At 48.5% G+C, this 16,169-nt stretch overlaps 1 protein-coding gene across 1 annotated transcript in view; it reads right to left on the reverse strand.

Moving 5' to 3' along the window:
• Positions 1 to 119: 119 nt before the first annotated feature.
• CENPE (centromere protein E) overlaps positions 120 to 16,169 on the reverse strand; it is a 328,099-nt gene continuing 312,049 nt past the window's right edge. The window contains exon 57 of the mRNA XM_082248665.1: positions 120 to 567. Within this exon, the coding sequence (XP_082104791.1) occupies positions 458 to 567 (110 nt within the window). The 3' untranslated portion in view covers positions 120 to 457. The remainder of the gene's footprint in view (positions 568 to 16,169) is intronic.

Below are 16,169 nucleotides of genomic sequence, written 5' to 3' on the forward strand. Positions count from 1 at the left end.
TGGCAAAACCAAGCACAGTTTTGATCATCCTAACCTTCCCTCACACAATAGGTTTTACTGGTATATTACAGGTACTCTTAAATTATACTAAGGCAAACAAAATCTGAAAGTAGAAAAAGTAAGACATATTGCACTTTATTAAGACAGGGATCACAAGTATACCAGAACAGGCAAAGTACAATAAACATACATATAAAACACAATTAAAGGAATGTGACATGTTCATTACAAAATTTCACTAATAAAACTCAAAAACATTTTCTAATCAATCAATCCCCAACCATGACGGTGTGTTTACTTTAAAAAGAAAAAAAAAATAATAATGTGAGCACTTTGAATTCCAGTAGTTATGAACACTTTCTAGAATTTCAAAAAGCATATCTAATTTTTGTGCAGACAATACTGTAGTGACCACTGTGTTAGGATGCTATTTGCAATAACCATTGTGCAAAGTCACTTAGGACGTTTTACATTCATTGCTATTCTTGTTTTTGTCTACTCGATCCCACCAGTTGTTAACTTCATTTGTTTCAGTAGTAATTCCACTGTTTAGATCTGAATCTGCATCTGGAAAAAAGAGATAAAGTGAGAAAATGTATTTTGGGTCTTATAGCAGCTCAATGCAATACTCAAGTTGATGCACAGCTCCCATAGTCCAGGGAAAAAATGATCGTGAAGTGGGAATTAAAGGATATTATAAACAGTAAACAAAATGCCACATACTGCCCTACACAGGAAGAGTTTTTTTTTGGCCGATAACATGGGCTAAGTAAAGGATGGGAAAACTGAAAATGTTCTTGGCAGTTTAAAGATTATCTAAAGACCAGTAAGTGCAGATTTCACCTCCAGCCACACTAGCAACTGACATTTTGAATTAAAGAGTCATTATTTCCTGGCTCAATGTGAGCCAGACTTCCTGGATTTTATTGGTCACTTCTACCAAGGATTGTAAATAGCAGGACGAGGACCTGAGCTCTTCATTGAGGCGCTGTAAAACCCTAGGCTTTCATGGAATCCTACCCGAGAAAGAAACCCAGTTTAGAGGATGGAAGCAGTCAAGTGTAAAGAGACCACATACATGTAATCCAATAAGAGCTGCAAGCAAGCATCCAAAGTAATGTAAAGGTATTGTAAAGGATCACATTTTTTTTTTTAAATAACAAACATGTTATAGTTACCTGCTCTGTGCAATGGTTTTCCACAAAGCAGCTTCAATCCTCTTCTGCAGTCCCCTACCGCCACGCTCAGCTACTCCAATATGGTCGAGTGCCCCCAGAGTAAGCCATCTGCTAACCAAGTGACACACTAGAACTGTGGTTCTCAACCTCAGTACTAAAATACCCCCAACAGATCTTGTTTAGGAATTTGTTAGATAAAAGAGCAGTTGACAGCATTTTAAAAACCTGTGCAAGGTGATGAAGGAAACCATGAAAACAGGACCTGTTGAGGATACTTATGACTGAAGTTGGGAACCAATGCTCTGTAGTTGCCCTTCATACCCTTTCCAAAGCTACATAAAAGATTATGAAGGGGGTGAGTGGAGGAGCAGAAGGATTAGGGCAGCACAGACAGTAATTAGACATTCCCAGAAGGAGAGGAGTATGGTGTGCAAGTAGTATGGGGATGTGCATAAATATTTGTCCAGCAAAACTGCATATACATTTGTTCTGTGCAAACTAACCTGCTAGTGTGAGAATGGGGCAAAATCAAATGTTCATTGGTTACCACATGATGGCCACTAGATGAAAGGGAGGATTCATAGAAAATAAATACATATTGGTAAGGAGAGCTAGAATGTAGCAATTCTAGAGAATGCTGGAAGGAATTAGCAGATAAATGTAACCATTGCTAATACATATCTTTTTTTTGCCTATGCCATTGAGTGTTTTCAAGAACGGTTACATTGTATTTTCTTTGCTTAATACCATGTATTTCTTTCCCAAGATTATCAGGTCAATCTAGTGACCATAAGGTGGTATTTTTCCAATTGATTAGGTTTGTTATGAATGAACCTATTCTTACCCTGCCCATTGTATTTATCCATTTACCAACCCGCCACAAAACATATACTACGGCAGTTGGCACATGCAGGCACAATCACGTACCTGTACATCAGGTCATCAGCAGGTTGGCATGTGCAGGCACAATGATGTACCTGTACAGCCTGTGCATTGATTGGCCCACAGCTATCACAGGATACTTGGACCAATCACAGCACCCTGTACCATGTGATTATCTGTAGTCATTCATCAAAGTTAACTTTGCTGTTACAATGATCTTCATTTTTACAATAAACAAACAAACAAAAAAAAAATCCCTGATCACCCCTCCACTAAGGTAATACTGAATTACCCTAATGACAGGATGTAAAAAAAATGAGAAAAAAAAAATGCAGTTTGTCAAATTTTTTAATCTTCGTAAAAAAAATTTGACAAAATAGAAACTCAAAAAGCACACTATACCTCCTACTAAATGCCTCACGCGGTCTACTCTCCAAAAATGGGTTGTTTTGTGAGGAATTTGTGCTATCCTGGCATTTTTGGGCCTCAAGAAATGATAGGCCATCAATACATCAGAATATACACTTATTTGGAGTGTTTTTTTAATCAAAGATGTAGCAGAATACATTTTGGCCTGAATTTATGAAGAAATGTGATTTTATGGTTTATGTTTTATGACAAAGTAGAAAAAAATTGGATTTTTGTAAGAACTTACCGTAAAATCCTTTTCTCTGAAATTCGACGGACACAGCGCCTTATCTTCTTGACCATTAGATTATACTGTCCCCTACAGGAGTAGGACACTAGGCAGGAAAAAGCTTGACTACGCCTATGGGGCAGTCCCAGGGGGTATGCTCCCACTCTCAGCTATAGGCACTCAGTTTTGTTACAGTGTCAGAAGAAAGCCAATTCCAGAGGGGTGGGTGCCATGTCCGCCACCGAACATCAGAGAAATTGATTTTACGGTAAGTCAAAAATCCAATTTTCTCTTTCGTTCATTGACAGACACAGCTCCTCATTTTCTTGACAATTGGGACGTCCCAAAGCAAAGTCAAACATGAGGGGTGGGAACAGCAAGAAAAAATTCACAAGGCTAAACCGTAGCCAACCAGATACCATGGAGCTCAACCAAGAACAACTGGAGCTCACCTGAAAAAAAAAAAAACAATACACTGTCAAAGAGGACCAGGTCCTCTAAACCGCAGCCTGCAAAACCTTGAGGCCAAGAGAAGCATCCGCAGATGCCAACACATCCACTTTATAAAACATTGTGAAAGTGTGCACAGACGACCAGGTGGCCGCCTTGCAAACCTGCATCACTGATGCCTGATGACGGAAGGCCCAGGAGGCACTAAGCGCCCGAGTAGAGTGCGCCTTAACAGGGAAAGGAGGAACCTGACCCCTAATTGAATAGGCCTAAATCACTGTCTGAGCCATCTCAAAATGGTCGCAGCAGAAGCGGGCAACCCGTTCCGAGGTCCATCCGTGAGCACAAATAGTGAGTCTGACTTCCTAAAAGACTAGCTGCGAGATTTGCCTGAACCACATCCAGGGAATGATAGGCAATTTCCTTTCCTTTCCGAGCACCCACATGCAAGTCGGGAGGGGTTCCTGCAATTTCTGGAGTTTTTCCCGAAGAAGAAACACTCTGGCTGAGGCCGAGTCCAGAGTCAGACCCAGATAGTCAAGTTTTGTGGACGGAACCAGAGCAGACTTCTGAAGGTTCAGAATCCAACCAAACTCCCTCAGAGTAAGTTGTCCATCAGAGCAATCGGAGACTATGCTCGCGGAAGAAGATCATACAGGTACCCCAGTACCGCGACCAGCTGCCGACGCAACAATGCCAGCATCGGGGCCAACACGTTTGCAAAGACCTTGAGGAGCGGAGGTGAGACCAAAGGGTAACGCCACAAACTGATATTGCTCCTCGCCCACAGCATAGTGGAGGAAGTGTTTGGGACCAGCACATATTGGAATCATCCATGATGTTCGATAGAAGGGAGAAAAATCCCAGAGGTAGGGGCGTCATTACCGTGCGAATGAACTCCATTCAGAACTTCTGCACCCGCACAAAGCAGTTTAGCGCCTTGAGATCCAAAATTGGACGTACCTTGCCTTCCTTCCTGGGAACTGTAAAGAGGGTTGAGTAAAACCCCTGAAACGTTCCAAAGTCGCAAACGGGACAATCGCCCCTTGAAGTAACAAGTCTTGCACTGCACCAAAGAGACCCCGCAAGCGATCTGGGGACAAGTGAAGGTTGAAAGGGAAGAACCTTTCCGGAGGATAAGACAAACTCGATCTTATAGCCCAGGGTTTGAAAGATTTGCTTGAAAAAACATGGGACGAATGGCGGCCAGTTTTTAATGAACCAGTTAATGTTGCCCTGGCAACAGTGCAGCAAGTTGGAGGCGATAGGAGATCCAGTAACTCATGCCACCTTAGGCCCCTTTCACAAGTGCACCTATGCTAAGCGGAATCCGCTTGCTCAGCGGGGATTTCTCTGCTAATCCCCGCTGAGCAGGTGGATGACAGGTCTTGTCTGCTTCGCTATGCAGAGCGAACATGGACACAGTCCTGCTATATGGGGCAGTCAGATGGAAATGGACTGCCCGTCCATTTCAATCTGATGCCATCATTTGCGATCCGTCTAGACGGATGGAAAGTAGGACCACCATCCGTCTGTTTTTGGCCGAAAGGATTGGATGGCGGCGGTTGTCAGCGGACATCTGCCACTCCATAGAGTAGACTGGAGGGTCCGATCAGGTCGGCCTGAAAAACTGACAGGTGGACCTGACCAGACAGCCCCTGTTAAAAGGGGCCTTTGGCTGTGTGGCATCACAGGAAGAAAATAAAAAATAATAAAAAATTTATTTTAATGGAAAAAATAAAATAAAAAAAACAGTTTCCATCTTTGTGGGGATGTAAATGGAACGGAGGCTGTTCCGACAAGCTGCCCCACACTCCCTGTCCACTCACTGATAAGGACAGGGCGCCAGATCAAGCCCTCAACCTCTTCTCCGCAGACCAGCATTTCAGCCAGACAATACGCCGAAGGACCAATGCTGATACAGACAGCCTAGACTAGAAATCAAAGGAGCCGCATCCAAAGAGGTATCACAGACAAACCATAGCCCCTTGACCAACTGACCAGCCAGCTCTGCAGAGGCTGAGGGAAGTTTTTTCCCCTCCAGGTCCTGGCGTAGAAGTTTAGCCCACTTGGTCACCAAGGCAATAGTAAATACCGGCCTAAGTGCCGAACCAGCCACAGTGAACATACGGGAGCTAGAGCCTTCGCCCTCCTATCAACCAGATCTTTAAAGGCCAAGGACTCATCAACCGGAATTAAGGTAGCTTCATTTAACCTGGAAACCGTTAAGTCCACTACAGGTGGGACTGTCCACGTTTTAGGCAGGGAATCCTCAAAAGGATACCGCATAGCAAAGCGCTTCGCGACCACAAGAGTGCGTTTTGGACAACCCCACTGTTATGTGACAACGTTGCCAAAGTAAGCGGAAAAGGGGGAACACCCTCGCCGCTTTGGAGGGCCTGTGGGTGCCAAAAGGGACCAGCACCTCTGACGCAGCATCAGCCACATCCTCCAGTTTTAAAGTTTCACGCACTGACACATTTAGTGCATCCACCAGCGCATTTTCATGCACGGCTAGAGGAGCAGAGGAATCATCCTCACTATCTGAGCACTCAGGGTGCACAGACGCAGAACCAGTAGGGTGACTCGCATCTTCGGCGGCCAAATCAGATTCAGGATCTGATGAGGCAGGGGAGGGCGCTATATACTAAGCTCACCCAGAAAACATAAGTGGACTGCTAAGAACAGAACACCTCTCCATCAGAAAGGCGGGGATGTTGGCCAGGAGGAATGCAGCGACTCATGCAAAGGCTAGGCCGTATGCGACTTCACGAGACGTTTTACTCGCAGGCCAGCCCCTGTCCAGTGGGGCTATATGGCGGCCAACCTAGCGCTGAGCTAAAGGCCTGCACGCATTGCTGGACAGACTGGGGGGACCCTATGGATCTAGATTATCCAGTCCATCGCCCAGGTCCAGCAGTTGAATGTAGATTCTCACATGAACAAAGATAGAAAAAAATTAAATTTTAAATGAAAAAAATTGCCAGGACCAGAGATTCCAGCAAGGAACTAGGTCCTTACTCCTGACTAGGCAGAAAAACCTGCCTATAGCTGGGGGAGTATACCCCCTAGAACTGCCCCATAGGCATAGTCAAGCTTTTTCCTGCCTAGTGTCCTACTCCTGTAGGGGGCAGTATAACCCAATGGTCAAGAAAATAAGGAGCTGTGTCCGTCAATGAACGAAAGAGAAATATTGTTTTCAAAATGTTAATTTGTTTGTTTATATAATAAAAAATAAATCCAGTGGTGATCAAATACCACCAAAAGAAAGCAGTGTGGAAAAAAAAAAAGAAAATTTTATTTTGTGTACTGTATTGCACAAAATGAATGTACATGCAGTTTCGCTGGATGCTTAAAGAAAAAAAAAAAAAAGGTGGGATTATTGAATGAAATATAGTGGTGACTGGAGGAAAGTGATTGGTTTCAATAAAGTGTTGAAAAGTTTTTTTCACATTTACCTATAAATCTAAGGATTTAATCAAAAAAACTTACATGAACATGGAATGTCTTTACAATCTAGAATGTGCACAACAGACAGTGCTGCAAACGTGACCATTTAAAAAACACACCACCGCATGAAACAAAGTGTATAGGTTCTTTATGTCAAGACCAGACTTCATGTTATATAAACAAGGAAAACTACAACTATATGTATGTATAGCTACCAAGATTCAAATATATAAATGTCTGAGAACGGAAAAGGCAACACTACACTTCATCTACTGTATAGCGGCAAACGAGGTCTTTATGCATATGGACGTAAAAAAACACCCCACTCAAGGGCAGGTTGTCATTTCTCACCTCTGAATGCACCTGCAGGCCCGCTAATGTGCAGAATCTCCGCTTGAAGAGATCTCGTGTGAAACTGTGCAAATGGGATCGCCTCGAAAGCCAACACCATCAAGCCCAGGGACCGCATGCAGGTCCGAAGTGAGGAGAACTCGTCCCTGAGGGACCTGACCTCGTCCTGCGGGAGCCGGAGCTTGTCCTCCGAGAGAAAGACCTTCGCCTGGGCGGAGTCCAGAATCTTCCCCAGGTAAGGGAGGCGAACAGAAGGGGACAAAGTCGACTTCTGAAAATTGATGGTCCACCTGAACTCCTGGAGCGTCTGAACCGTGATCGACAGATCACGCAACAGAGTGGCACTGGAGCTCAACCTTAATAGGAGATCGTCCAGGTAACCGATAATGGCAATCCCCTGTACCCGCAACAAGGCTAGAACAGGAGCCAAAACTTTGCTAAAAACCCTTGGAGCCGAAAGGCAACGCCACAAACTGATAGTGCTCCTCCGCTATTGCGAATCAGAGGTACCTCTGATGACCCTCGTAAATAGGGATGTGTAGATACGCATCCTTGAGGTCGATGGAGGCCAGGAAATCCCCTGGACTCAGGGATGCCACCACCGACCTGAGGGACTCCATTCGGAACTTCTGAACCCGCACAAAGCGGTTTAGAAACTTCAAGTCCAGAATCAGACGCACCTTGCCCTCCTTTCTGGGCACTGTGAACAGATTTGAGTAAAAACCCCGAAACCTGTCCCGCTGTGGAACCAGGACAACCACCCCTTGGGTGAGGAGATCCTGAACCGTCCGATTGAGATCCCAGAAACGATCGGGGGTTAAATGAAGATTTCAGGGAAAGAATCTGTCTGCTGGGCGAGATCGAAACTCGATCTTGTACCCTGACCGAATGAGTTCTTGAACCCACCTGTCCTGAATCTTGGCCAGCCATGGTTCGGGAAAACAGCGCAGACGTCCCCCCACCCCTGAAACGGGTGAGGGCTCCCCTTCAGGCCGAGGCAGACTGAGCCGCTGTGCCAGTGTGGGCGGCTTTTGACTTGCCCGCCCAAGGCTTCTTCTAGGCCACTAGAGGCCTTGAAGGACTTATCTTTGTCTTGTGCCTTGAAGGCACGAAAGGACCCCTGGTTAGGTTTAGAGGAGGGACCCCGCTTGCCGCGGAATGATTTTCCCCTGGACACCTGGGGCAACAGAGTGCTTCTTGGAAGACTGGTCGGCCGACCAGCTTTTTAACCAAACGATGCAACGAATCGCAACTGCGACAGCTGAAAGTCGTGAGACTAACGGGGCCTCATCCAAGGCCGCGTCACACAGGTATAAAACAGCCTGACCCATTTGACCCACCATCTCCAGAGCAGCAGGAGAGGCGGAGTCAACAATCAGAGTGCGCTTAAGCACCTTGGCCCACTCCACAACAGCCTGAGAGACCATTACCGAAGCAAACACGGGTTTCAGCAAGGAACCCGCTACCAGATAGATGTGGCGGGAAAGAGTTTCCACCCGCCTATTCGCCGGGTCTTTAAACACCGGAGAATCCTTTGCGGGCATTAAAGTGGCCTTGTTTAACCTGGACACAGTGTGGTCCACCTTAGGAGCCATAGTCCAGCGAGAATCCACCGGATGCACAAAGGGATAACGGTACTGAAATCTCTTTGGCACCACAAAATTACGTTTTAAATGGCGCCATTGTTCATTCACGGTGTCATGAAACTCTTCGGGACAAAGAAAAACCTGACCCGATTTTTGGGCTTTGCGGGTCCCAAAGGAAGACCGCTTACCCGACAGGTGGGGCTCATCATCCAAATTTAAAGTTTCTTTAACAGAGTTAATAAGTGCGGACACCGCAGTGCGGTCCGGTGCTGATCCTGAGGAGGAATCCTCCTCTTCCCCATCCGACTGAGACCCCTCAGGGTCTGGCTCTGAATCAGAAGACTGAGGGGGCATAGGCCTTTTCTTAGAAGCCCGGTCAGACATCAACAAATCCACTTTTGACGCTAAAGTCGCAAGTGCAGCAGTAAGTGAGACTATAGCAGAGGATTCAGGAGTACCTGAACCCTCCACCAGATCTGGGGGGAATTTGCTATCCTGGGACTTCATAATAGCAATCTCAATTTAACCACTTAAGCCCCGGAGGATTTGGCTGCTAAACGACCAGAGGGCATTTTGCGATTCGGCACTGCGTGACTTTAACGGACAATTGCGCGGTCGTGCGACGCTGTACCGAAACTAATTTGGCGTCCTTTTTTTCCCACAAACAGAGCTTTCTTTTGGTGGTATTTGATCACCTGTGCGATTTTTTGATCACGCGCTATAAACAAAAAAAGAGCGTAAATTTTGCAAAAATAGCAATATTTTTCCCTTTTTTTTATATGAAATTCCCCCAAAAAAAAATGTAAAAATCAAAATTTTTTAATATTTTCGGCCAATTTGTTTTATGCTACCTATGTTTGGTAAAAAAAATCGCAAAAAGCGTATTTTGATTGGTTTGCGCAAAAGTTATTGCGTTTACTAACAAAGGGAAAGATTTTTGTCATTTTTGTTGTTTTTTTTTTTAACGCGTAATGGCGGCGATCTGCGATTTTTTTTGCGGTACTGCGACATTGCGGCGGACAGATCGGACCCTTGACTGACATTTTTGACACTTTTGGGGTTACCAGTGACATTTCTACAGTAATCAGTGCTATACATATGCACTGTTACTGTAAAAATGCACTGGTAGTGAAGGGGTTAACTTTATTTGAGAGGGAGGGGCTGTGTGTGTCCCTAGGGGCGTGATTCTAACTGTGATTGGCTGTGGCTTCAACTGTATGCAGAGTGATCAATGGATCTACATAGTAGATCCATGTGATCAGCTCTCATACAGAGAGGAGAATGACAGGCAGCTTGTTTACACAAGCTGCCTGACTTTCTCCCTCTCCCCCGCCGATCGCAGAGTAGCCGGCGGACATCGGGTCCGCCGGTCACGCGCGCGGGGGGGTCCGTGACCACGCGGGAGCGGGAGCGCGCCTCCGGCGGCGCGCGCTCGCTCCCTAAACCCTCACAGGCGAGCGACGTAGACCTACGTCACTTTGCCTGTGAGGGGCTGACCGCCCACGTAGATAGTCGTGCGGCGGTCGGCAAGTGGTTAAATGACGCTGGCCCTTGAAATTGGCGATTTCCGCGATCCCCACCGCAAATGGAGGACACTGCAATAAATGAATGCTAACAGGAATGCAGGCCAGGAAACACAAGAAAAGCCCCCCACAGTGTGCTATACTTGCCCCACGCTGCTGAACGATCTGAAGGAGGAGAAAGAGGAAGTGACCTCACGCCTCTAGAGGCAGAGACAACCCTGAGTCACAAAAAAATGGTTGCCAATACAAGTCTATGGGAAAAGCTGTGGGAAAATGGCCGCTGTCTACATAAGGACATTTTGCCTACACTAAAGATGGCGCCCGATCGGCGCCAAAAGCATAGTAGCAAATGGCTGCTGCCCTCACTATGAGGCCAAACAGCCTGCCCACACCTAAAATGGCGGCCATGCGGTTTCGCGCCAATTGCGGCCCCCACACACCATGTACTGTTCCCCAAATAGTTGCACAAGCACCTCAGGGACATAGGAGACCCCCGCAACCCCCCATACAGCGGTGGAACCGCCACAGCGCCCCCGCAGGGACCGGGAAGGGACACACAGGGACCGCACCTACAGACATGAGGGGGACATCACAGAACCCATACCGAACTGCCATCCCCATAAAACAGAGGGCCCACATACACACCCCGACAGACAATGCCAGAGACAGAGGGGTAGCATGGTACTCACCGGTCCAGCGAAAATGTGGGTACCGTTCTGTGACAGGAAGCCTCCCAGAGTGGGGGTGCTGTCAGCTGAAGGGGACGCTAGCAACACTCGGTCGGGCGTACCGCAGTTGAGACATTCTGGTGAAGATAGCAACTTCGCAGGCTCGACCCTGAAGTCAGGGACATAGTAGTTTGCGAGGCCTGGGCGTAAAACGAACCTGCTAACGCTCGATGGCAGACTGGGATTCCATAAGGCTCTATAATAACCAGTGTGATTCCCAGCTCCGCAAACGCTGTAGTCTTCCAAAGTCCGACTAACTAAGTGCAGGAACAAATAAAAAAACGGAATTTTTGTAAAATCTTACCTGTAAAATTCCTTTCTCTGAGTCCTCCGACAGTCGCCGCCTCTCCATATTCGTCACTATGGGGGTAATTGACCTTTGCTCCGTAGGAGTAGCTAGGCAACAGAATATGTCAATATTAAAGCTTTTAGCATATCCCACCCCCAGGGGGTGGTCCCCTCAGGCAATACCCTCCTGCTTCCTGTATCCATACCTCAGTTTCAGTAGAATAGCAGTAGAGTACATAAACAAACCCCAAAAGAGGGGCGGGGGCGGCGACTGTCGGAGGACTCAGAGAAAGGAATTTTACAGGTAAGAGATTTTACAAAAATTCAGTTTTCTCTTACGTCCTCCGACAGTCGCCGCCTCTCCATATTCGTCACTATGGGACGTCCCAAAGCAGTGCATACATGAGGGGTGGGAAACGCAGCCGCGCCTAAGGCAAAGCAGAACCCACATCAGAGAAAGGAACCTTACCAAAAGGAAGGAAACCAGCTGGGCAGCATGAAAAAAAGTTTTGCTCAACAGGAGCAACAACCCAGGAAGAACAAATAACCTAGGGATAAAAAACATCCCAAACAGTCAAGGGCCCAAAAAAACAAGGGACCCTAAGGTACTGCCGCACTAAGAACCTTGCGGCCAAAAGGAAGCATCCGCCGATGCCTGAACATCTACTTTGTAGAACTTTGAGAAGGTGTGAACGGATGACCAAGTCGCCGCCTTACACACCTGGGCCACAGAAGCCCGATGATGACAGGCCCAAGACGTACTCAGAGATCTGGTAGAGAGCGCCTTCACAGGCATGGGGGGAACTTTTCCCTTCAAAGCATATGCCTGCTCAATAGTCTGTCTGATCCATTTGGCGATGGTAGAAGCCGACGCCGCCAAGCCCTTCCGAGGTCCCTCAGGAAGGACAAAGAGAGAATCCGTCTTGCGAAAAGATTCAGTCGCTGACAGGTAAACCCTGATCGCCCGAACAACATCCAAGGAATGTAAGGCCACCCCCTTCGGATGCTTAGGCTTCGCGCAAAGTGAAGGCAAAACAATGTCCTCATTGAGGTGAAATTCCGAGATCCTTTTCGGAAGAAAAGAAGGATTAGGTCGCAAGACCACCTTATCCAAGTGAAGCACCAGATACGGAGATCTGCAGGACAAGGCTGCCAGCTCCGACACTCTGCGAGCCGAAGTGATCGCCACCAAAAAGGCGACCTTCTTAGACAACAGAAGTAATGAGATCTCCCTGATCTTTTCAAAGGGAGCATGTTGTAACACGGACAGAACAAGGTTCAAGTCCCATGGAGGCAAAGGCTCCCTCCGAGGAGGGACCAGGTGTCGCACCCCTTGAACAAAGGTGCCAACCAGAGAATTAGACGCCACAGGGCGTTGAAAAAGAACGGCCAGCGCGGAAATTTGACCCTTAATCGTGGCCAATGCCAAACGCTGGTCCACACCCGTTTGAAGGAAAGACAACACCCTAGACACCGAGTATGAGCGGGGGGAAAACCCCCTGGACTCACACCAGGCAAAATAGGCCTTCCGAGTACGGTAGTAAATCTTCCCCAAATAGGCCTTTCTAGCGTTGATCAAAGTATGAATGACCTCCGGGGAGAGACCCTTATCTTTCAGGACCTCGGTTTCAACAGCCAGGCCGTCAAAGCCAGCGACTGTAAAGCAGGATGGAATATCGGTCCTTGAGACAGAAGATCTTCTCGAAGAGGCAGACGCCATGGAGCGTCAACCGCCAGATTCACGAGGTCTGCGTACCAAGACCGGGGGGGGCCAGTCTGGCGCCACCAGAATCACCGTGAGCGGTTCCGAAGACAACCTGCGAAGGAACCGGGATAGCAACTGAATTGGTGGGAACGCATACATCAGTCGATACTGATGCCACGGAGCCACTAACGCGTCTGCCCGAGGATCGCGCATCCTTGCCACAAACCTTCCCACCTTGTTGTTCAGACGAGACGCAAACAGGTCCACATCTGGGAGACCCCACTTCGCGCACAACATCTGGAAGACATCCGGGTGGAGCGACCATTCCCCCTGGTCCAGAGACTGGCGACTCAGATAATCCGCTTGCCAGTTCTCCACCCCCGGAATGTGAACCGCCGTGATCGCCGGAACGTGCGTCTCGGCCCAGGACCGAATATCGGCCACCTCCCGAGCCGCTCGGGCACTCCTGGTGCCCCCTTGGTGGTTGATGTAGGCCACCGCCGTGGCATTGTCCGTCTGCACCCGAACCGGACGGCCCTGAAGCTTGTCCGTCCAACGTCAAAGGCAGAGATTTATCGCCCGCAATTCCAGAATGTTGATCGGAAGGGAGGACTCCCCCCTCCGACCAAGTACCCTGGGCGGACAGAACGCCCAGAACACCACCCCAGCCCGACAGGCTGGCATCCGTGGTGATCACCGTCCACGAAAGCGGACGAAAAGACTTGCCCCCCGACACCGCAGGGGACTGCAGCCACCACAGAAGATCCCTTCTGGTGCGAGGAGTCAACGAGATCTGAAGATCCAGAGACTGTGGTCGCCCGTCCCACCTGGACAGGATCTCCGCCTGGAGACCTCTCGTGTAAAACTGGGCAAAGGGAATCGCCTCGAAGGCCGAGACCATCAAACCTAGACACCTCATGCCCGTCCGGAGGGATGAGCACGGAACGTCCCGAAGGGACCTGACTTCGTCCTGAAGTGTCCTGAGCTTGTCTTCCGGTAGGAAGACCTTCGCCTGAACAGAGTCCAGGATCATTCCCAGGTAGGGAAGACGAACCGACGGGCACAGCGTCGATTTTGGGACGTTTATCGTCCAACCAAACTCCTGCAGAGTCTGCATCGTGACGGACAGGTCCCTCACCAGAGCCTGACTGGATGCAGACTGAACCAAAATGTCGTCCAGATATCCCAGGATTGAGATACCCTGGGCTCTCAATAAGGCCAGAACCGGTGCAAGCACCTTGGTGAACATCCGCGGAGCCGAAGCGAGACCGAAGGGTAACGCCACGAATTGGTAATGATCCTCCGCAATGGCGAATCGAAGGTACCTCTGGTGACCCTCGAAAATGGGGATGTGAAGGTACGCATCCTTCAAGTCGATGGATGCCATGAATTCTCCTGGAACTAGAGCAGCCACCACCGAGCGCAGAGATTCCATGCGGAACTTGCGAACCCGCACAAAGCGGTTCAGAGCTTTTAAGTCCAGAATTGGACGTACCTTGCCCGCCTTCCTGGGCACAGTGAACAGATTTGAATAAAACCCCCGAAATCTGTCCCGATGAGGCACCCGAACCACCACTCCCTGAGCCCGCAGGTCCCGCACCGCCAGGTGCAGATCCCGCAAACGCTCCGGAGACAGTTGAAGATTTGAGGGAAAAAACCTGCTCGCCGGCCGAGATAGGAACTCGATCTTGTACCCGAACCGAACGATCTCCTGAACCCACCTGTCCCGAACGCGGGCCAGCCAGGGTTGAAGAAAACCGAGCAAACGTCCCCCCACCCCAGAACTGGGTGAGGGCGTCCCTTCAGGCCGCGTTGTTATGGGCAGCGGACCCGGACTGGCCGGACTTCTGCTTACCTGTCCACGGCTTCTTTTGGGAGCCTTGACCATTGAAGGGCTTGCCCTTATAGTGCGACCGAAAGGCACAAAAGGACCCCTGAGAGGGCCTAAACGAAGCATGCTTCTTACCTTGAGCACCCTTAGTCTTGTGAGACTGGGGCAAGAGCGTGCTCTTACCCCCAGAGATCCCCTTAATCAGCGTATCCATGGAGTAGCCAAAAAGGCGAGATCCCGTATAAGGCAGATTAGATAAAGTTTTGCGAGAAGATTGGTCCACAGACCAACATTTCAGCCAAATCAAGCGGCGTGTCAACACCGCCACGCTGTGCACACGTGCAGCCAAAGGACTTAGATCTAATTCCGCATCACACAATTACATGACACCCTGATGAATTTGATCCACCATAGCCAATGTTGTCGGCGGGGCAGAATCAGCCACCAGGACGCGCCTGAGCACCTGCGTCCAATCCGCGACAGCCTGAGCTGCCATAAGGGAAGCAAAAATAGCTTTTAGCATGGAACCGGTAACCGAGTAAGTATGGCGGGCAAGAGACTCCAGTCTCCTGTCCGTGGGGTCCCGGAAGTGGTGGGTAGGAAAGTGCGCTGATTCAATATAGGGTGTGCTGCTACCTTAGAGTGTATGTTGTAGAATAGGTAAAGAAATCAGGTGCGCTGCCCTAGTGCATATGTGCAACATACAAAATGATGTAAACAAATAAACCAAAAATGCAATAATAATGCAAAAAAATGAAAACGTATGCAAATCGTGTAAAACAAAAAATGTCCAGAAGGTGACTAGTGATACACCAATGTGCAATAAACGTTCATATTATAAGTCCATAAATAAAGTGCAAAAAATGGTGACAAAAACTTCCAGCTTGGGGAAAGGTGAACTGTGATTGGAAGGTGCAAAGTCCCACCACCAGCTTGGCCTCTTACCAGAAGTTAAACGTTAAGGGCATATATGAATATGACCGCTCCAAAGGTCATGCAGCCAGGTAGAAAAGTTCCCAGAAATACAGAAGGCACTCTGACACACTCGTGCTCCCTAGACTCTTACCGGACAAAAGCCAAACAAGAAGCCTGGTTCTATGGTGATGAGTGGTCCTGCCGGGGGTTACTGGACTCTAGGATGGCTGATGTAGTTGCTTGTGTCCAAGAGGAACAGACCCAGTCAGAAAGCCTGACGAAAGAAGATCCTGCCAAAGGTGGCTAGACTCTGATTGGCTGCTGTAACTCCTTAGTCTGGTCGACCTCAATAATAGGGGACACAACAGAGGGGACCGCAATGGTGCATTACCAACAGTAGATTTTTATTAAAACAAGTGGTTGCACTTACAGTTGTGAAGACAATAATAGCGAGTTCCCTCACGGAGGAGCTGTATGGCGGGGTCCGCCTGCAGTGCGGACCGCTGCCTGGTCTAGATGTGATGACGCGGCGCCTCCTCTCTGACGCGTTTCTCCCGATAGGGCATCCACTTAGATACCCCGGAACACCGGGGTATCCTCTGCCGGAATCGCAGTGGATTTATTCAAAACCGCCACCGCGTGATC

This window comes from Pelophylax lessonae, assembly GCF_965119305.1.
Source record: "Pelophylax lessonae genome assembly, chromosome: 1".
NCBI lineage: Eukaryota > Metazoa > Chordata > Amphibia > Anura > Ranidae > Pelophylax > Pelophylax lessonae.